This window comes from Microcaecilia unicolor, chromosome 8 (genome assembly GCF_901765095.1).
Source record: "Microcaecilia unicolor chromosome 8, aMicUni1.1, whole genome shotgun sequence".
Taxonomy (NCBI): Eukaryota; Metazoa; Chordata; class Amphibia; order Gymnophiona; family Siphonopidae; genus Microcaecilia; species Microcaecilia unicolor.
Window position 1 is genome coordinate 79016744 of NC_044038.1, and position 21886 is coordinate 79038629.

Consider the following 21886-nt stretch of genomic DNA (forward strand, 5'->3'; position numbering starts at 1 on the left):
AGAGTCTTCCCTACTAGAGGTATGGGAGGATACGCATACAGAAGGCCTGTCCCCCAATGAAGGAGAAAAGCATCTGACGCTAGTCTATCGTGGGCCTGAAGTCTGGAACAGAATTGAGGGACTCTGTGATCGGTCTAAGTGGCAAAAAGATCCATCGAGGGGGTGCCCCACGCTCGGAAGATCTTGAGGACAACTTCCATGTTCAATGACCACTCGTGAGGTTGCATGATCCTGCTCAATCTGTCGGCCAGACTGTTGTTTACGCCTGCCAGATATGTGGCCGGAGAAACATACCATGATGGTGGGCCCAAAGCCACATCCTGATGGCTTCCTGACACAGAGGGCAAGATCCGGTGCCCCCCTGCTTGTTGGTGTAATACATAGCAAGCTGATTGCCTGTCTCAATTAGGATGATTTGGTTGGACAGCCGATCTCTGAAAGCCTTGAGAGCGTTCCAGATCGCTCGCAAATTCCAGGAGGTTGATCTGAAGGCCCTTTTCCTTTTTGCTGCTTTTTGTGGCTGAGGAATTTGGAATGGACGTCCCAAGGTCAGATTGGATCCAATGGTCCACCACTGAAGGGAGCTGCAAAAATCGGTGGAGAGATGGATTACATCCTCTAGATCCCCCGTGGCCTGGCACCACTGGGAAGCTAGGGTCCACTGAGCTGATCTCATATGTAGGCGTGCCATGGGAGTCACATGAACTGTGGAGCCCATGTGTCCTAAAAGTCTCAACATCTGCCGATCTGTGATCTGTTGAGACGCTCAAGCCAAGGACACTAGGGCCAGAAGATTGTCTGCCCTTGCCTGGGGAAGATAAGCTCGAGATGTCCTGTATCGAACAGAGCCCCAATGAACTCCAATTTCTGCACTGGAACAAGATGAGACTTGGGATAATTTATTAGAAACCCCAAGTAGCTCCAGCAGTTAAATTGTCATCTGCATGAACTGTAGAGCCCCTGCATCCGAAGTGTTCTTCACCAGTCAATCGTCGAGATAAGGGACCACATGCACTCCCAGTCTGCGTAGCGATGCTGTGACAACTGCCAAGCACTTTGTGAAGACCCTGGGCGAAGAAGCTAGGCCAAAGGGCAGTACACAGTACTGAAAGTGCTGAGTGCCCAACTGAAATCGAAGGTACTTTCTGTGAGCTGGAAGTACCGAGATGTGAGTATAGGCATCCTTTGTCCAGAGAGCATAGCCAATCGTTTTCCTGAATCATGGGAAGAAGGGTGCCCAGGGAAACCATCCTGAACTTTTCTCGGACCAAGAATCTGTTCCAGGCCCTTAGGTCTAGGATAGGACGCATCCCCCGTTTTCTTTTGCACAAGGAAGTACCTGGAATAGAATCCCAGCCCTTCTTCCCCTGGTGGAACGGGCTTGACTAAAATTGGCCTGTAGAAGGGCGGAGAGTTCCTCCGCAAGGACCGGCTTTGTGCTGGGAGCTGAAGGACTGAGCTCCCGGAGGGCAATTTGGAGGCTTGGATGCCAGATTGAGTGTGTACCCTAACCAGACTATTTGACGAACCCACCTGTCGGAGGTTATAAGAGGCCACCTTTGGTGAAAAAATATCAACTTCCCGCCTAAAGGCAAGCCGCCCGGTATGGATACTTTTACTGCGGCTATGCCGTACTGCAGCCAGTCAAAAGCCCGTCCCTTGCTTTTGCTGGAGAGCCCTAGGGGCCTTAGGCGCATGGCATTGACGAGAACGCACATGCTGGGACTGAGCCTGAACCGGCTATCGAGAAGCAGGAGTGTACCTACGCCTATTATAGGAATAGGGAGCACTCCTCTTGCCTCCAAAAAACCTCCTAGAAGAGGAGGCAGTAGCAGAATACGTCCGGCGGGAGAGAGAATCCATGGCATCATGATGCTTTTTCATCTGATCAACCATATCCTCTACTTTTTCTCCAAAGAGATTATCCCCCCGGCAAGGAACATCCGCCATTCGCTGCTGGGTCTTCTGATCCAGGTCAGAGACATGCAGCCATGAGAGTCTGCGCATCACTATACCTTGAGCAGCTACTCAGGATGCTACATCAAAAGTGTCGTAAGACCCCCTGGCCAGGAATTTGCGACACGCCTTCTGCTGCCTGACCACCTGGTGAAAAGGTTCAGCAAGCTCCGAGGGAAGTGCTTCAACTAAACTGGACAGTTGTCTCACTGAGTTCCGTAAGACAATGCTCGTGTAGAGCTGGTATGTTTGGATCTTGACGGCGAGCATTGCGGCCTGATATGTTCTCCTCCCAAAAGAATCCAAGGTCCTAGACCCTCTGCCTGGGGGCGCCGAGGCATAGTCTATAGTGCTCTTGGCTCTTCTGAGAGCAGAGTCCACCACCATGGAATCGTAAGGAAGTTGGGCCTTCACCATTACAGGCTCTCCATGGACTGTACTGGGACTCAGGCTTCTTGGGGACCACTGGATTACAGAGAGGGCAAGACCAATTCCGCATCAGCACTTCCCTGAGTGTATTGTGCAAGGGGGCTGTTGCAACCTCTGCAGGTGGAGAAGGATAATCCAGGACCTCGAGCATCTTAGCCCTGGGCTCATCCACAACCTCCATAGGGAATGGAATGTCCTTAGACATTTCCCATACAAAGGATGAGAAAGTAAGACTCTCAGGTGGAGACATCCTTACTTCAACTGGTGGAGTAGGATCAGAGGGAAGCCCACAGGATTCTTCCTCCGAAAAATACCTGGGATCTTCCTCTTCTCCCCATGAGCACTCCTCTTCGGTATCGGACAGAAGTTCCCTAAGAGCAGCCCGAACCTGAGCCTGCCTCGACATCGAGGATCGACGACCTCGTGGGGGATGTCGAGAAGTCGACCCCTGCCTGGACTCCAGTGAAGCTTCCTCCACCGATGTTGAGGGGGGAGTCGAACAGGTTGGCAAGCGGCACCGAGGGTGGGAACCTCCTCGCAGGTGATGGCCCACATGCCGTCTCTGCAGTCGGTACAGGAGGTGCAAGCACCCCCAACACCGAAGCAGACTGACAAAGCAACCCTTCCAGAAGATCTGGAAGAAGGGCCTAGATGTGCTCGTCAAGAGCTGCCATCGGAAAAGGCTGTAGGGTTGGTGCCAGAATCTGAGGGGGCTCGAGAGCTGGTACCAGGCTGCCGGACGACCGACGCATCAGCACCTCCTGAATGGAGGGTGAACGATCCTCCCAGCGCCGATGCTTCTTGGATGCCGACTCCCTTGGCTTCCCGAAGCTCTCTGTACCATGCGTGGAAGGAGATCGATGACGATGCTTCTTCGCCTTCGCTCGATGCCCGTCATCGAGACTCCTCGGTACTGATGAGGACGTGGAATCCTCACGCCTCCTCGGGGCCGGGTCCGACAAAGGTTGGTCCCAGGGGGCCTGCATAGCAGTAGGCCTCGAGACGGGTGGAGACCCACTCGATGCCTTGCTGCTCCCAGCTCAAAGCGGTCTTTCGGCAACCATTACCTGGACTCTCTGTGTCACTGCTTCCCTCGACGTCAACGCCGATGCCGACATCGAAGGACTGGACCGATCAGAATAAAAGTCTCTCGCGCTGAGCCTCTCGAGCCACCTGGATCCTACTTACACAGCTTACAGGCAGCTGGAAGATGATCGGGACCAAGACACTGGAGGCACCATGCGTGAGGGTTGGTACCCGAGATGGTCCAGTTGCAGCAAGTACAGCATTTGAAGCCACTGGGCATCTTCGATGACATGGGCGGGAAAACAGCATCCGCAAAATCAAAACGCTCGATTGTGCCAATTAAAAAGGCACAAAAAAGGGAAAAAAAAATAAGGGAAAAACTTTTTTTTTTTTTAAATTTGAGGTGAAGAACAAAATGGGGTGCGATAGACGCAAAAAAAAAGCGGTCTCCTGAGCCAAAACAAGGGAGTAGCGGCAAGCACAACTCTCTAAGCGCGGATGAAAAAGAACTGATCACTGCACATTCACATTGCGGGCGGGAAGCCGCCCACGCATGCGCAGTGGGTCGGCCCGTACGGCGGACTGTTTGGGAAGGTTCTTGAGCTTTTGATGATTTCTTCCGTCTCCTGGGCCGTCATGCGTAAGAATATTGAGCCTGCTTGTCCTTGGAGAATCTGTGCACTCTGGAGATCATGGTGTTGGTTTTGTTCTGCTCCTGAATCAGTTGGGTTTATTGTTTTGGGGTGGAGGGGGCGGGGCTGGGAAGTAGGGTTGTGAATGTAATTGTTGCATTTTTTTTCAATTTACTTGTTTTCTCTTTTAATAAAGATGATTGAAACGTAATATAAATCAAGCTTTTGTCAGTGTAAGAATAAATACTCATAGCTGCGAATGATAGAGGTTTAATGATCTCTTAGATCACTGCATTAATGTTTGATTAACTGACTAACAAAGCTTCAGATCTATTAAAATTTGATGTTGAGTTCAGTTTAAAAAAAAGTCTGTACTAAAATGTATATTCAAAATATTTTTGTTAACAAGGTGTCAAAATGAAAATCTAAGACATCTATACAATGTCTGCTTGTAAGATATCGTACATATTTGATGTCTTTGGTTTGATTTGCTTCAGGTTTTCGATTGTGTACTGCGGCATGATATTTGGGAAAGAGATTACACCAGAGAAACATGCACAGATAATAGTTCTACAAAAAAAAAAAATAAAAAAAAAAAACCAACAGCAGCAAATGAATGAGCAACTTTCAGACAAAACGAGAGCTGAAGTTTTCCGTCTTATGCATGCTCAGGACAACCAAGAGCTATAGATGTACAAATGGACAAAGCAATCATAAAGGCAGCTAAACATTCCCCAAGATCATAATCAAGTGTTATCAGAGCCAGAACTGCAGGTAGTCCACTGAAAAAAAAAAAGCAGCATGACAATATGCAGAAGATTCAACGCTAGACTTTGATCGTAGCCTGCTCAAAGACCAAATCTGTGTGCCAAAAATATCAAAGATCAGTTCGCTTTCTGTCATAAGTACAAGCAGTGGACAGCTGATCAATGGAAGTCAATTATGTTTTCAGATGAAAGCACTTTCACTTGGTCTTACGGCTTCTGTCGACAGTAAGGAGACTTTTTAAATCTGAGACATGTTATATACCCACAGTGAAACAAGCAACAAAGGTTTGGGATACAGTACAAGGATCTGGTCAAGCAGGGCTGTGGATTATGCTGAAGAATATCACAATCAATGGAACCGTTTATTTGAATGTTTTGAAGGAGAAGCTACCAAATTTTATGGCTAATTCACAGTACACCCATTTCCAATAGGATGGTGCACCATGCCATAGAACAAACACTGTTAAGGCGCTGCTGGCTCATTAACAGATAGAACCTTGGCTAGACACCAGTGATTTGAACATTACTGAAAATGTGCAGACCATGATGAAGCAGAAAGTAGCTATACACAATCCAACATCTGAAGCGAAACTTTTACACCGGATCAAAACTGTGTGGACTCAGGAGATAACTCCAGAACTCTGCAGAAAATGGCCAGATCAATTCCACAACCCATACAGACAGTTAAGAACAAAGAGCATCACTGTAAATACTGATACCTAGCAGAAAATGTCTGCAATGACTTTAGATGCTAAATGCAACAGACAATTTGTAGCTTTAAAATCTGACTTTTTTCATGTGTATGTAGTTAAATATCAGTCATAAATAAAAACTGTGGCATCACAACCTTGGCCATGACTGTAGTGTGCTTCAGCAGCCACACAAAAAAAGCTAATAATGTTAGGAATTAGGAAAGGAATAGAAAATAAAACAAAGAATATGCCACCACCGATTCATTCCATGATGAGACTGCACCTTGAATACTGTGAGCAGTTTTGGTTGCCCCATCTCATAAAGAAAGTAGTTGAACTGGAAAAAGTACAAAGAAGGGGAACCAAAATGATTAAAGGGATGAACGACTCATCTAAGGAAAGGCTGAAGAGGTGTTCTTCAGCTCAGCGAAGAGACAACTAAGGGGGAGATATGACAGTCTACCGATTCTAATCCTTCAGAATTTTCTAAAAATAATTTTTGAAAGCGTAAACAATTTATATTACAATGACTAGGAGATACACTCCATGAAGTCATATAGTAACATCTAAAAGAAACTGTTTTCTCACTAGGGTACACTAGAGGAAGTTACATGGAAATACTTTTAAGACAAAGGTGGAAATATTTTTTCACTCAACGAATAGTTAAGCTCTGGAACTCTTTGCCGGAGGATGTGATAACAGCGGTTAGTTTATCTGGGTTTAAAAAAAAGTTTGGACATGTTCCTGGAGGAAAAGTCTGCTATTGAGACAGACATGGGAAGCAAATGCCTGCCCTGGTATTTGTAGTATGGAGTGTTGTCACGATTTGGGTTTGACCACTGTTTGGAAAACAGGATACTGGGCTAGATGGATCACGGGACTGACCCAGTATGGCTACTCTTATGTTCTAAGGTCTGGAATTCATCACCAAAGCAAGTGATTAAAAATAGTTACATAGTAGATGATGGCAGAAAAAGACCTGCACGGTCCATCCAGTCTGCTCAACAAAATAAACTCATATGTGCTACTTTTTGTGTATACCTTACCTTGATTTGTACCTGTCCTTTTCAGGGCACAGACTGTATAAGTCTGCCCAGCGCTATCCCCGCCTCCCACCACCGGTTCTGGTACAGACCATATAAGGCTGCCCAGCACTATCCCCGCCTCCCAACCACCAGTCCCGCCTCCCACCACCGGCTCTGGCACAGACCGTATAAGTCTGCCCAGCACCATCCCCACCTCCCGTCGAGTAAAAAAAAAAAAAAAAAAAGTTTGGACAAATTGCTGGGGGGAGGTCCATAAACAATTGTTAAAAGGTAGACCTGGGGAAGTTAAGTAGCATGGAATCTTGCTACTTTTTGAAATTATGTCAGGTACTTGTAACTGGACTAATAGACCCTTGGTCTGACCCAAGAGGGCAACACTCATACTCTCAAAATCCCTCTTCGGGCCCCTGCTCAACCCAGGAAGGCCTCCCCTGTCAAACCTGTCTGCAAAGCTCTACTCCCAGTAGTTTTTTTCTTAATTATAAAGCACGAAGCTTTATTCCTACAGAGAGCAAAACTGGGAAAAGCTGCACTCAAACAGAAAAATGGAGGGAGAAAAGCCAACAAAAGGAGTGGGGGGAGGGGTGGCAAGGCAAAGCACCTCCTAAGGGCTCTCCCTGGAATAGCTACCAGCCACAACAAGACCAAGGCCCATAGGCCAAGGTCTTGGGGCAGGTAAAGCACTCCAGGCATCAGTAAGTGGGAGGTGTGAGAATTACAAGGCAACACAGTAAGTGCATGAGCAGCCTAGCCTTATTTTACACAATACATACGCTATACATAGCGCACACTGAGCCACCTCTGAATGTTTTCAGACTATATTCCTAGGCATAAACTACGAGAACATAAACACTGGATATGACTCACCAAATGCTAGAAATAACAGAGTAGTTCTAGCAGCCAAGATAACCAAACTTCTCTCATCATGCCTACTTTTCTTTTCTCATGCTCTTATACAAAGAGAGGATTGGTTGCAGAAAATTAAGGTTCATTTATGCTTTCATTTCTCCCTTTGCTTTAAAATTTGGAAGAGGAACAGGTGGTGCTTTCAGTGCTTCTTCTAGATATTCTTTGGGCTGTGAGGCCTCACCAAACCTACACTGCTTGCTCCACAAAACTAGGGTGACAAACTCAAGAAGGTTGGGGGGGGGAGTTTTCTCCTTTTAGAACTAAATCTATTTGATAATGTAAAAGTAAATAATGACAGAAATACCTAACCAGTCTGTTGAGATTTGTCCAATTTTGGTAGCTGAACGTATCAATTCTCTATCAACCTAACAGCAGCCCACTTAGACCTTTTAACCCATATTGTATCACTGCCCTCCACATCAGTCACAATTTATACCTAAAATCTGTTAAATTTCTACTGAAATGTCAAGACTAAACCACTCCAAAAAGGAGTGTATTTGAGGTATGTACCAGGAGTGGAGGAGTAGCCTAGTGGTTAGTGCAGTGGACTTTGATCCTGAGGAACTGAGTTTGATTCCCACTGCAGCTCCTTGTGACTCTGGGCAAGTCACTTAACCCTCCATTGCCCCTGGTACAAAATAAGTACCTGAATATATGTTTAACCGCTTTGAATGTAGCTGCAAAAACCTCAGAAAGGCAATATATCAAGTCCCATTTCCCTTTCCTTAAAGACAGATTTTAGGCATAAATTGTGACTGATGGGGAGGGTAACGCTAGGAAATGGATTGAAAACTAAAGAAGAATGCTGTTTGGTTGACAGGGGAATTGATGTGTTCATTTACGAAAGACTGTACAATCTCAACAGGCAGTTTTATTGCACTGCAAAAAAAAAGCAGCACATATTTGCTTTTCTTCTGTGCCTCTGAAAGAATATATAGTTGAGGTAATATCAAGACATTTTTTAATCAACTCAATCCCAATGACACTTTCTCATATATCAGCTTCACCTCAAACCTCAGCTGTGCAGCTAATATGTACATATCTCTTCATTCGCAAGTCTTATGCCCTCACCTCGTCATCACTCGTTCAGGTATATATTTTTTACTGTGGAAGCAGTGCATGCAAATCTCTCTCATGAATATTCACTGTGGATATCCTGAGAACCTGACTGGCTTGGGTGCCTCCAGGACCACTGCCATGAGATGTTGAGGGAGTGGAAGAGACTAGTAGGGAGCTGCAAAGGGAGAATGTGTAGGAACTTTAGAGAACCTAAAGGCACAGATGAGTTACCACTTCTAGCCTCTGTTAACAATTCTGCACAAGTTCAGCAATCTGTCAGTTGCACAGAATTCTCCCCTGGTTTCAGAAAACATGTCTTTATAGTATTGGGAAAAACGAAGGTAAGCTGAGGTGTCCTACTAGTACCATCGGTTTTTTTTTTTCTCCTCTTAGGCTTGCAGAACTCTCATGAAAGAAGCAAAGCTCTAACCAATGAGAGATGAGGCTCACAGAGTGAGAGAGAGCCTGCAAATGTGTAGACACACTCCTAATGAGAGAGATGGGGATGAGAGAGTGTGCCAGAACTTTCAAATGAGTGTGGCACCCTCCTAACGAGTAAAACTTAATATCACAGTCCATTACTGACCATTACCAGCACCCATGGTTGCCAACTAAATCCGGATTCACCCGATAGAGTTGATCCAGTCCAGGGCTTACCCCAATGCATACAGTGTCTTGCAGCCTTTCTTTTCTTTGAAAATCCAAAGGGGAAATCAGAATCACAACTCCCTGCAAACAATGGGGTGAGTTCAGAACTGGATCAACCTTGTCGGGCGAATCTGGATCTAGTGGACAAACTTACCACCACCCCACTAAAGCTTTACTAACCAGGTGAGAGAAGTCCTACGGAGTAACATCATAATTCGTGTTCACTTAGCAAACGCGAGAGCCTACAAATCCAATTATTTATTCCTCAACCACCTTCCCCTATGATCATTTTACAGATCAGGCCTATATGCTCCCCATTCCCAGAGGCAGCGTGGGAGACGCGCCAGACCCAGCAAGGCCGAAGGACCAAGGCGAAACGACGCGCATTTCACGGGATCCCTCGCTTCCTCTGCCCCTTACCTGTACGTCCTCATTACGCAATTCATCGATAAGCACAGCAATGGGATAAAGCGAATCATCACCACCATCCGCAGCTGCCGCCATCTTGCCTTGTCTCCTGGTAAAAAAAAAAACAACAACAAAAAAAAAGTAACGTCGTCGTCGGGCGGAGTCTCCCTGACTACTTCATAGGAGGCAGGAGCCCAGCCAATCGCGGCTCCGTCTATCAGGTCCAATCACCGGCTTCTTTCCTAACAAGCAGGGACAGGGAAGACCAAGGAGGTTGAAGAAAACAGGAGTCAAAAAGTCGAAGAATTTTAGTTCAATCTCTTTTTTTTCCTCTCCCCCCGCGCAGCCGTCATTCAAGTACTCTCAAAACAGAGTGAACAAACGTATGAGCTGCTGCATCCATGTTGTCGTTCTTTATTGCTGGTGACATTTTTATTTGATCCCACTTATATTTTCAAACATGCCGGCTTGTGCAGCATACGGATGTCACAGAGGAAGTATAATAACGGAACAACGTTCTTTTCATAGGTAGAATATTAATTTGATATAAATCATAATCAGCGTGTCATTGGAGGGGCTGGTTATATAGGGACACCCTAACGTGTTATATTCGTGCAGAGATTTCTTTCTTCTGTTAAAGGGCCACTAAAACACATCATATTATGAGAATACATTCAATGTTCTGTCTTTTACTTATTAAATACTAAGCCATCTAGATTACTGCAATGCAGAGCCGTAGCGAGGGGAGCTGACACCCGGGGCGGGTCGCTGCTGCTGCTGCGCACCCCCCCCCCCCCCCCCCCCGGTGCAGCACGGCGCATCCTCCTCTCGCTGGAGCGCACCTCCCTCCCCCCCCCCCCCCCCCGGAGTGCATACCTGCGGCGAGGGACGGGCGGGAGGGCCAATCCGCCCCGACTGCACGTTGCTGGGGTGTATCGGCTCCGTGCTGGTTCACTGCTCTCTCTGTCCCGGAACAGAACAGGAAGTAACCTGTTCCGGGGCAGAGAGGGTAGTGCACCAGCACGGAGCCGACATCCCCCAGCGGTGTGCACCCGGGGCGGACCGCCCCCCCCCCCCCCCTTCCTACGCCACTGCTGCAATGCAGGGTTGCCAGGTGGAAAATTTTTTGCCAGCCCAATCCAGCCCAAAAAACAGGCCAAAACCCGCCCAAACACAAACCCCGCCCCTAACACCCCCACCCCCGCGTCATCACCCCCGCCCCCGCCGTCATCAACCCCGCCGTCACCGGCCCCGCCTCCATGTCATCGGCCCCGCCTCCCACGTCACCGGCCCCGCCTCCACGTCATCGGCCCCGCCTCCACGTCATCGGCCCCGCCTCCCACGTCACCGGCCCCGCCTCCACGTCATCGGCCCCGCCTCCACGTCATCGGCCCCGACTCCCACGTCACTAACCCCGCCCAAAACGTCACTAACCCCGCCCAAAAAACGCCACTAACCCCGCCCCCCCCGCGGCCGAAAAAACCGCCCTGAAGCCCAAAAACAGCCCAAAAAACCGCAACCCGCCGCGGGAAACCGCGGAAAACCGCCCAATTGGGCGGTAAAACCGCCCACCTGGCAACACTTCTGCAATGCCGTTTATGCCGGATGCAAAGAACAAATCATTAAGAAGCTTCAAACCGCCCAAAAAACAGCAGCCAGACTCATATTTGGGAAAGCGAAATACGAAAGCGCCAAGCCCCTAAGAGAAAAACTGCACTGGCTAAAAGAACGAATTGTTTTTAAAGTTTGCACCCTGGTCCACAAAATTGTTCACAGGGAAGCCTATATGTCAGACCTTATAGACCTGCCTACTAAGAACGCAAAAAGATCAGCACACTCATTCCTCAATCTCCACTACCCCAACTGTAAAGGGCTAAAATATAAAAATACATACACAACCAGTTTCTCCTACATCTGCACACAACTACGGAACGCACTACCGAAGGCCATAAAAACAACACAAGACCTAACTATCTTCCGAAGGTTACTGAAAACTGAACTGTTCAAGAAGGCATACCAATAACATCCACCCTCAGTACTAAAGAATAAGATTGCACATGAACTAGAAAAACAAACTTTTTATCACTTGAATGAATAACCTCTTTGTTAATAATGATCGAGCACTACCACTTTAATACTTGTCGATTATGGTCTCTCTATAGTCGATGACCTAATGTATGTTACAATCCAATCTATCACTCAGGAACCAATATGCAATACCATAACGTATTCTTCTTTACCTTGTATGTATGCACCTTAATGCAATGCCTTTTGTAATTCTGTTACCCGGAAATGGCAACCGCCATTACGGCAAATGTAAGCCACATTGAGCCTGCAGACTGGTGGGAAAATGTGGGATACAAATGCTACAAATAAATAAAATAAATTATAACATTTATATAATATCCCATGTCAAACATGAATTAGGTTAAAACTTGGGAGCATATTTTTCCTGTGCCTAGATCAAAAGAAAAAGATGGTGGAACTAGCTCCTTCTGTTTTAAGTACATAAGTATTGCCATACTGGGACAGACCAAAGGTCCATCTGTGAGAAATATGTAAATATATTGCTTTTTCATTTAACATAATTGCAAAAATAACATGCCCGGGTAGAAAGGAACTCTTTAGGGATGGACTGTACTTCTGTGGGCCCTTTCTAACAGAGACCACCATATTATAGCTTTTTAAAATCATTAACAAAAGAAACTCTGTTAGTTTAAAGTAATGTGTGCAAAGTGATAAAAGTGCTGAGAGAGAGAGAGAGAAGAAGGGATGGGTAAGAAGCCCAAAGAGCTGCTGAAATAACAATGTATCTAAGCATGAGACCATGAAGCTGTAAGACTATGGAAGGTGGAATATGCCATCTGCTGAACTATGCAAAGCTCTCACATAAAGGTTTAAAGATACAAAAAAAAATGCAAACCAAGCAGAACTAACAATGGATAGGGGCTCAGCTGCTAGGGTGATGGAAAATTTTTAGAGGACTGTCATACGATAATTAACAATTATGTTTTAATTAGGGGTTGGTAAATGTGATCAATATCCAATGAGAAACTTAGGGGCAGATACTTAATGTAACCAAAAAGAAAGGGTATAAAACCTGTAAACATTAAGAAGGGGTGTGCCTCTTGCTTCTAGAGTCAACCTTCTTTGCAAAGGTGTATTTTGAAATAATAAATTAAGACTTGTTTCACCAAATCTGGTTTCATAAGTTATTTTTGTATAAGTTCTCAGGTTATCTGGGGGTTATTTATAACAGATTCGGGGGCTCGAGTCCAGAATAAAGTCATCAGGGACCGGGGCCTGGCTGCTGACCAAGGGAAGATGCGTCCTATTGACTTCAATAGTCCCTGGGTTTGTAGCGGGAAATCGTGGTTCCTGACTGACTCATGATCCCAAGACACTGGAATTGGTGAATCGAGATAAAGATTTGCAGGCACATTGATCAATCAGCCAAGCAAAATCTGTGCACAGAACCAAGGTAAGAAAATTTGACTATTGAAGTATTACTTTGGTGGCTGGAATGTGACTGGGATTGTGAGAACAGAAGTATGTGAAGTGACACATGTCAGAGACATGAAGCAAGTGTGGAGTCCTGATCCGCGGGTCCGTATTTCTGCGAGGGACGTGGCCAGAGACGGACGAAGCAAAAGTTGAGAGCTGAAAGACTTCTGGGTACTCACAATGGGAAATAGGCTAGCCAGGAATAAAAGAAAAGGGGAGGTGGGATCCTTGCCCTCAGATATCCCTCCAAATAGTCTGTTGGGGCGATGCTTAGATACTAGAAAGAAGACCCTTGTACAAGAAATAATGACAGGAAGAAAATGATTCACTACTGCTGTTTTGAATGGTCAAAACAGAGTATTATACATGGGCAGAACTGATGTCCATATTAGAAATTCAAAGTCCTCTTTATAGGAGAGGAGAGAGCTATGATAAGAACTGCTGCTTTAAAAATAGACAGTTCCCCAGAAGGGAGGGGGACGCAGGGAGAAATATACCGGCAGAGCAAGAATAAAAGAAGTCGACACTAGAAATTAGGATGTTTAAGAAACAGAGAAGTAGAAAAAGGGAGGGGCAGGGGGATTCCTAAGGACAGAAATCCCCAGTGGATGGCCTCCTGATCTAGAGGTGTGGAATGTGGGGAGAGAGAGTATTTTAAGTTAGAGAGGGAAGAAAATGTTTTCTGTCATGGATTTTTAATTCTAACTTCCAGGTGCTGGGACTACTGAACCAAGCTCCTGCAAAAAGGACAGGTTTATTCTGACCCCTAAATCCCTTACTTCTCAAATTGACTGGCTTAGGTGCTGGGACTACTGAACCAAGCTCCTGCAAAAAGGACAGGTTTATTCTGACCCCTAAATCCCTTACTTCTCAAATTGACTGGCTTAGGTGAGAAACTACCTGATATTTTGTCCTAAATTTTTAAGGCTTGTTGCTTAATCAATTTAATTAGCACTGGGAAACCTCTCTTTCTGTCTTTCTTTCTTGCTTTCTTTCTGTTCCTGCCAAGCTCTGATAAAGGGGAGAGGCATTTTTACATAGCTGAAACTGCTAGAAATATTGGCAATATCTAGATTTATTCAAAAGGAAAGTTATTAATATCTAGGGTAGTTTTAAAAAGTTTAATAAACTGTAAGGTCCTGTCTTTCTTGCTTTCTTTCTGTTCCTGCCAAGCTCTGATAAAGGGGAGGGGCATTTTTTACATAGCTGAAACTGCTAGAATTATTGGCAATATCTAGATTTATTCAAAAGGAAAGTTATTAATATCTAGGGTAGTTTTTAAAAAGTTTAATAAACTGTAAGGTCCTTGATCAGACACTACCATTTGGGTCCATTAAGCTGGAGAATTCCCTTGATAGCAGCACTTAACTGACACTTAGGGACTTAAGCACCCCCACAGCTGGGGGCAAGCAGGGTTGGCCTCAAACTAAAGGACATACTACTTTTAATTCTAACTTCCAGGTGCTGGGACTACTGAACCAAGCTCCTGCAAAAAGGACAGGTTTATTCTGACCCCTAAATCCCTTACTTCTCAAATTGACTGGCTTAGGTGAGAAACTACCTGATATTTTGTCCTAAATTTTTAAGGCTTGTTGCTTAATCAATTTAATTAGCACTGGGAAACCTCTCTTTCTGTCTTTCTTGCTTTCTTTCTGTTCCTGCCAAGCTCTGATAAAGGGGAGAGGCATTTTTACATAGCTGAAACTGCTAGAAATATTGGCAATATCTAGATTTATTCAAAAGGAAAGTTATTAATATCTAGGGTAGTTTTAAAAAGTTTAATAAACTGTAAGGTCCTGTCTTTCTTGCTTTCTTTCTGTTCCTGCCAAGCTCTGATAAAGGGGAGGGGCATTTTTTACATAGCTGAAACTGCTAGAATTATTGGCAATATCTAGATTTATTCAAAAGGAAAGTTATTAATATCTAGGGTAGTTTTTAAAAAGTTTAATAAACTGTAAGGTCCTTGATCAGACACTACCATTTGGGTCCATTAAGCTGGAGAATTCCCTTGATAGCAGCACTTAACTGACACTTAGGGACTTAAGCACCCCCACAGCTGGGGGCAAGCAGGGTTGGCCTCAAACTAAAGGACATACTACTTTTAATTCTAACTTCCAGGTGCTGGGACTACTGAACCAAGCTCCTGCAAAAAGGACAGGTTTATTCTGACCCCTAAATCCCTTACTTCTCAAATTGACTGGCTTAGGTGAGAAACTACCTGATATTTTGTCCTAAATTTTTAAGGCTTGTTGCTTAATCAATTTAATTAGCACTGGGAAACCTCTCTCTCTGTCTTTCTTGCTTAAAGATTTGTTTAATAAATCCTTGGAGACGGGAGAGGTTCCGAGGGATTGGAGAATGGCGGAGGTGGTCCCTCTTCACAAAAGTGGGGATAGGGAAGAAGCTGGAAACTACAGGCCGGTAAGCCTCACTTCGGTTATTGGAAAAGTAATGGAAGCCATGCTGAAGGAAAGGATAGTGAATTTCCTGGAAGCCAATAAGTTGCAAGATCCCAGACAACATGGTTTCACCAAAGGGAAGTCGTGCCAAACGAATCTCATTGAATTCTTTGACTGGGTGACGGAAGAATTAAATCAAGGATGTGCTATGGACGTCATCTACTTAGATTTCAGCAAGGCTTTTGACACGGTTCCCCACAGGAGGCTCTTGAATAAACTAGAAGGGCTGAAGATAGGACCCGAAGTGGTGAACTGGATTAGGAACTGGTTGACGGGCAGACGCCAGAGGGTGGTAGTGAATGGAGTTCGCTCGGAGGAGGGAAAGGTGAGTAGTGGAGTGCCTCAGGGATCGGTGCTGGGGCCCATTCTGTTCAATATATTTGTGAGTGACATTGCCGAAGGGTTACAAGGTAAAGTTTGCCTTTTTGCGGATGATACCAAGATTTGCAACAGAGTGGACACCCCGGAGGGAGTGGAAAACATGAAAAAAGATCTGAAGAAGCTGGAAAAATGGTCTAACGTTTGGCAATTAAAATTCAATGCGAAGAAATGCAAAGTGATGCACTTAGGGAGTAGAAATCCAAGGGAGGCGTATGTGTTAGGTGGGGAGAGCCTGATAGACACGGATGGGGAGAGGGATCTTGGGGTGATAGTATCTGAGGACCTGAAGGCGATGAAACAGTGCGACAAGGCGGTGGCCGTAGCAAGAAGGTTGCTAGGCTGTATAGAGAGAGGTGTGACCAGCAGAAAAAAGGAGGTTTTAATGCCCCTGTATAAGACGTTGGTGAGGCCCCACCTGGAGTATTGTGTTCAGTTTTGGAGGCCGTACCTTGCGAAGGATGTTAAAAAAAATGGAAGCGGTACAAAGAAAAGCTACGAGGATGGTATGGGAGTTGCGTTCCAAGACGTATGAAGAGAGACTTGCTGACCTGAACATGTATACTCTGGAGGAAAGGAGGAACAGGGGTGATATGATACAGACGTTCAAATATTTGAAAGGTATTAATCCGCAAACGAATCTTTTCCGGAGATGGGAAGGCAGTAGAACGAGAGGACATGAAATGAGATTGAAGGGGGGCAGACTCAGGAAAGATGTCAGGAAGTATTTCTTCACGGAGAGGGTGGTGAACGCTTGGAATGCCCTCCCGCGGGAGGTGGTGGAGATGAAAACGGTAACGGAATTCAAGCATGCGTGGGACAGGCATAAAGGAATCCTGTGCAGAAGGAATGGATCCACAGAAGCTTAGCTGAAATTGGGTGGCGGGGGGAAGAGGGGTTGGTGGTTGAGGGAGGGCGGACTTATACGGGGTCTGTGCCGGAGCCGGTGATGGGAGGCGGGACTGGTGGTTGGGAGGCGGGAAATACTGCTGCACAGACTTATACGGTCTGTGCCCTGAAAAAGACAGGTACAAATCAAGGTAAGGTATACACATATGAGTTTATCGTGGGCAGACTAGATGGACCGTGCAGGTCTTTTTCTGCCGTCATCTACTATGTTACTATGTTACTATGTATGGATCCAGAGCAGCCAGTGCTAACGGAATCAAATTACAATCACAGAAGTCTGTGGGAGGGGAAGGATTTTCAGGTCCCCTTATTGAACAAAAAAAACAGTGATTAGAGCCACTAATGATGAAGTTGAGGGAGTTCTCCTCAGGGGCGTAGCCACCGGTGGGCCTGGGTGGGCCTAGGCCCACCCAGTTTGGGTTCAGGCCCACCCAGCAGTGGAGGCAGCGGAGCGGAGGGCGCAGACTGAGCTCCTTTCCTGCATCTGCCTCCCTCTCCCAGACGCTGCCTACCGCCACCACGATCGCAGGATCTACCTCCCTCCGTCTCAGCACTCATCAGCAGCAGCGCCAGTAGCAAATCATACATGCTGCCTCCTTCTAACCCGGAAGCGTCTTCTCTGCCACGTTCCGCCCCCATTATCAGAACTTCCTGTTTCTGCTGGGGCTGGACGTGGCAGAGAAGACGCTTCCGGGTTAGAAGGAGGCAGCGTGTATGATTCGCTACCGGTGCTGCTGCTGCTGAGAGACGGAGGGAGGTAGACCTGCGATCGTGGTGGCGGTGGGCAGCGTCTGGGAGAGGGAGGCAGATGCAGGAAAGGAGCTCAGCCTGCTTCCACTGTACATTTTTTGGGGGAGAAGAGGGCGGGCAGATGGAATGGGAGGGAAGGATTGGGGCGGGAGGGAATTGCAGGGGAGAGGAGAATCGCTGATGGCTGGAGGGGGGGGACAGGGAGAAAATAGAATGGCTGGGTATGGATGGATAGAGGGGGGCAGGGGCAAGAACAGAATTGCTGGGTATGGATGGATAGAAGGGGGCAGGGGCAAGAACAGAAATGCTGGGTATGAATGGATAGGGGCAGGGCAGAAATGAGAATTGTTGGGTATGGATGGATGGAGGGGAGAGGAAAGTTGCTGGACATGGGTGGATGGAAGGGAGGAAAGAGGAGATAGGAAGGTTGCTGGACATGGGTGGATGGAGGGCAGGGGAGAGAAGGGTTGCTGGCATGGATGGATGGAGGGAAGGGCAGGGCAGGGGAGAGGAGGGTTGCTGGACATGGATGGAGAGGGAAGGGAGAGAGAAGAAATGCTGGACATGGATGGAGGGGAGGGAAGAGTGAGGAAGGAGATGAGATGAGGGAAAAGGAAGAGAGGAGAAAAACTGCACATGGATGAAGAAAATAGGCAGAAGCTGGATCCACTGGACAGTCAAGTCTGCATAGGACCCAGCTTTTACTTACGGATGTAGGGCAAGAAATGAAGAAGAAAGGCGGAAAGTAAAGAAATAAATGAAAAGGAAGCCCTGGAAATGGAGTTAAGAGGACAGATAGCAGCAGAATCGGATACTGGGCCAGCATGATCAGAAAAACAGTCACCAGACAACAAAGGTAGAAAAAAAAATCATTTTATTTTCATTTTAGTGTTTGGAATATGTCAACTTTGAGAATCAGGTTCTCAACATTAAAAGTTTATATTTATTTACTTATTTATGGCATTTTATCCCACAATAAACATGAATTAGATTAGAACCTGGGATCATTTAATTTTTTTTTTCCTGGAGAGAGTAATGCATTGCCTCCCCCACCCCCCCAGGCTCTCTCCCCAGCTATAGCCAGCTCTGCAATTTTGAGGGGAGGTGCACAGGTGGACGGGGGGGGGGGGGGGGTGCAGAGGTGGACCAGGGAGAGAGCCTGTTGTTAAACATTTACCAGCACACCACTGTCTAGTGCCCACCCATCCAACCTGTTGGCCCACCCAAAAATTGACTTCTGGCTACGCCACTGGTTCTCCTGTGTATACCTGAAGCAGGATGTAACCTGCTGAGCAGAGACTTAATAGCACAATTAGGTCTGGGAATGCAAGTCATAGATGGGCAAATAATTATTAAAATTAATCATCTTACTGCAGAAGATGAAAAGGGAATTGATCCTGGGGTATGGGTCAAAGAAGGGAATAGGGGAGGATTAAAAATTCCTCTAGTGAAAATTAAACTGAAACAGGAGAGTGAAGTGATATGCCAAAAGGAATGCCCTATTTCTTCTGAAGGAAGAAAGGGTCTGCAACCAGTGATAGAACAATTAATAAAAGATAAGTTAATTAAGCTATGCATATTCCCCCTTAACACTCCAGTTCTCTCGGTTCTCAAACTGGGTGGAATATATAGGTTAGAGCAGGTTCTGGAAAGGTTCCAGTTGCAACCTGAATCCACCCTTCTCCAGTATGTAGATGACCTATTGATTACTGGGAAAAAGAAAAATACGGTGAAAGAAGTCACTGATAATTTGCTAATTTTCTGGGAGAGCAGGGTCTGCGAGTGACCTAAACAAAATTACAGTACGTGGAAAAAGAGGTGAAATATCTGGGACATTTAATCAGTGAAGGAGAGAGGCGAATAAATCCAGAATGAATACAAGGAATTCTAGGACCACAGCTCCCAAAGACCAAGAAAGAGTTAAGAAAATTCTTTGGTCTGATAGGATACTGTAGGCTGTGGATAGACTCTTTTGCCCAAAAGACAAAGGGACTGTATGCCAAGCTAGTGGATAATCCCACTGATAGATTAAGATGGGAAAAGGAGGAGGAAGAATGGATAAGATGCTTAAAGGAAGATTTAATCCACGTTCCTGTGTTAGCCCTGCCATCCTTGGATAAACCTTTTCACTTGTTTATGTCAGTAGATGATGGGGTGGCTTTGGGGGTTCTTACACAGACATGGGGAGGGAAGAAACACCCGGCAGCATATCTCTCAAAAATGCTGGACCCTGTTTCCAGAAGGTGGCCCAGCTGTATTCAAGCAGTGGCAGACACCACAATTTTGGTAGAAGAAAGCTGGAATTTCACCTTTGGGGGAGCCTTGATAGTGAGTACACCTCACTCTGTAAGAACCATACTTATTCAGAGAGCCCACAGGTGGCTAACTGATTCTAGGTTGTTAAAGTATGAAGCCATTGGGGGGAGGGTAGGGGATTGATAGGTTGAGTTGGGGGGGTGGGTGGGTGGGCAAGTTCTTGGAAGGGGGGGGGGAAGGGGAAAAACAAGTCTAAACCTTAATAGAGATATTATTTGGTTCTGTAATTTCATGGTTGGTTAACGCTGTACACAAAATCTTGTAACTCTGTTCACTTCTGTTCTAATAAAAATGTACATTAAAAAAAAAAGTATGAAGCCATATTAATGGAAAAGGATGATTTAGTCCCGACTACAGAGAATTGTGTTAATCCTACTTCCTTCCTATCAAAAGGGGAGAGTGGAGATCAAGACATATCACATGACTGTTTAGATATCATTGAATATCAGACAAAAATCAGGCCAGATTTAAGGGCTAGGCCCTTGCACACAGGGAGACAATTATTTGTGGATGGATCTTCCCAGGTCTTGGAGGGAAAAGGACATGGAGGGGCATTTTCGAACGGGGACAACCATCTCTAAGGGCGCCCATCTGTAAGGACGGCGCCACGAAGGGGCAGGGCAGTGGCGTTCCTGGGGGGGGGGGCGGTGGGTGCGGTCTATCCCGGGTGCATGCCGCTGGGGGGTGCTGCGTGCGCCTGTCCTTCGTTTGTTCCATGCTCCCTCTGCCCCTGAACAGGTTACTTCTTGTTCCAGGGCAGAGGGAGCTTGGAATGAATGAAGGACAGGCGCGCACGGCACCCCCCCAGCGGCGTGCACTCGGGGGGGGGTTCTTTCACGGGGGGTGTCCTTTCGCCGGGGGGAGGGTCACGCTGCATCCGGGGGGGGGGGGGGTGCTGCACCCGGGGGGCAGGGCGCATCGGCGATCCGCCCCGGGTGTCAGCCCCCCTAGGAACGCCACTGGGGCAGGGAAACCCGTATTATCAAAACAAGATGGGCGTCCATCTTTTCGTTTTGATAATACGGTCGGGGACGCCCAAATCTCAACATTTAGGTCGACTTTAGAGATGGTCAACCTAAATGTTGAGGTTGCCGACCTTAGAGATGGGCGATCTCTATTTTCGCCAATAATGGAAACCAAGGACGCCCATCTCAAAAACGACCAAATCCAAGGCATTTAGTCATGGGAGGAGCCAGCATTTGTAGTGCACTGGTCCCCCTCACATGCCAGGACACCAACCGGGCACCCTAGGGGGCACTGCAGTGGACTTCAGAAATTGCTCCCAAGTCCATAGCTCTCTTCCCTTGTGTGCTGAGCCCCCCAAAACCCATTCCTCACAACTGTACAACACTACCATAGCCCTTAGGGGTGAAGGGAGGCACCTACATGTGGGTACAGTGGGTTTTGGGGGGGTTTGGAGGGCTCAACATTTACCATCACAAGTGTAAGAGGTAGGGGGGGATGAGCCTGGGTCCACCTGCCTGAAGTGCACTGCACCCACTAAAAACTGCTCCACGGACCTGCATACTGCTGTCATGGAGCTGGGCATGACATTTGAGGCTGGCAAAAAATGTTTTTAATTTTTTTTTTTAGATGGGAGGGGGTTGGTGACCACTGGGTGAGTAAGGGGAGGTGATCCCTGATTCCATCCGGTGGTCATCTGGTCAGTTCGGGCACTTTTTTGAGGCTTGGTCGTGAAAAAAAAATGGACCAAGTAAAGTCGGCCAAGTGCTTGTCAGGGACGCCCTTCTTTTTTCCATTATCGGCCGAGGACGCCCATCCCCTAAGCACGCCCCAGTCCCGCCTTCGCTACACTGATGACATGCCCCCGTGAACTTTGGTCGTCCCCGCGACGGAAAGCAGTTGAGGACACCCAAAATCGGCTTTCGATTATGCCGATTTGGGCGACCTTGCGAGAAGGACTCCCATCTCCCGATTTGTGTCAGAAGATGGGCGCCCTTCTCTTTCAAAAATTCACCTGATAGTGGATATGCAGTA

The 21886-nt window shown here is 46.6% G+C and overlaps 1 protein-coding gene across 1 annotated transcript in view; it reads right to left on the reverse strand.

The window, feature by feature from the left end:
• LOC115476791 (serine/threonine-protein phosphatase 2A 65 kDa regulatory subunit A alpha isoform) overlaps window positions 1-17461 on the reverse strand; it is a 163938-nt gene extending 146477 nt beyond the window's left edge. The window contains exons 1-3 of the mRNA XM_030213370.1: window positions 17359-17461; window positions 10449-10482; window positions 9585-9681 (exon numbers count right to left, since the gene is read on the reverse strand). Of these exons, the coding sequence (XP_030069230.1) occupies window positions 9585-9681; window positions 10449-10482; window positions 17359-17461 (234 nt within the window). The remainder of the gene's footprint in view (window positions 1-9584; window positions 9682-10448; window positions 10483-17358) is intronic.
• Window positions 17462-21886: the final 4425 nt, after the last annotated feature.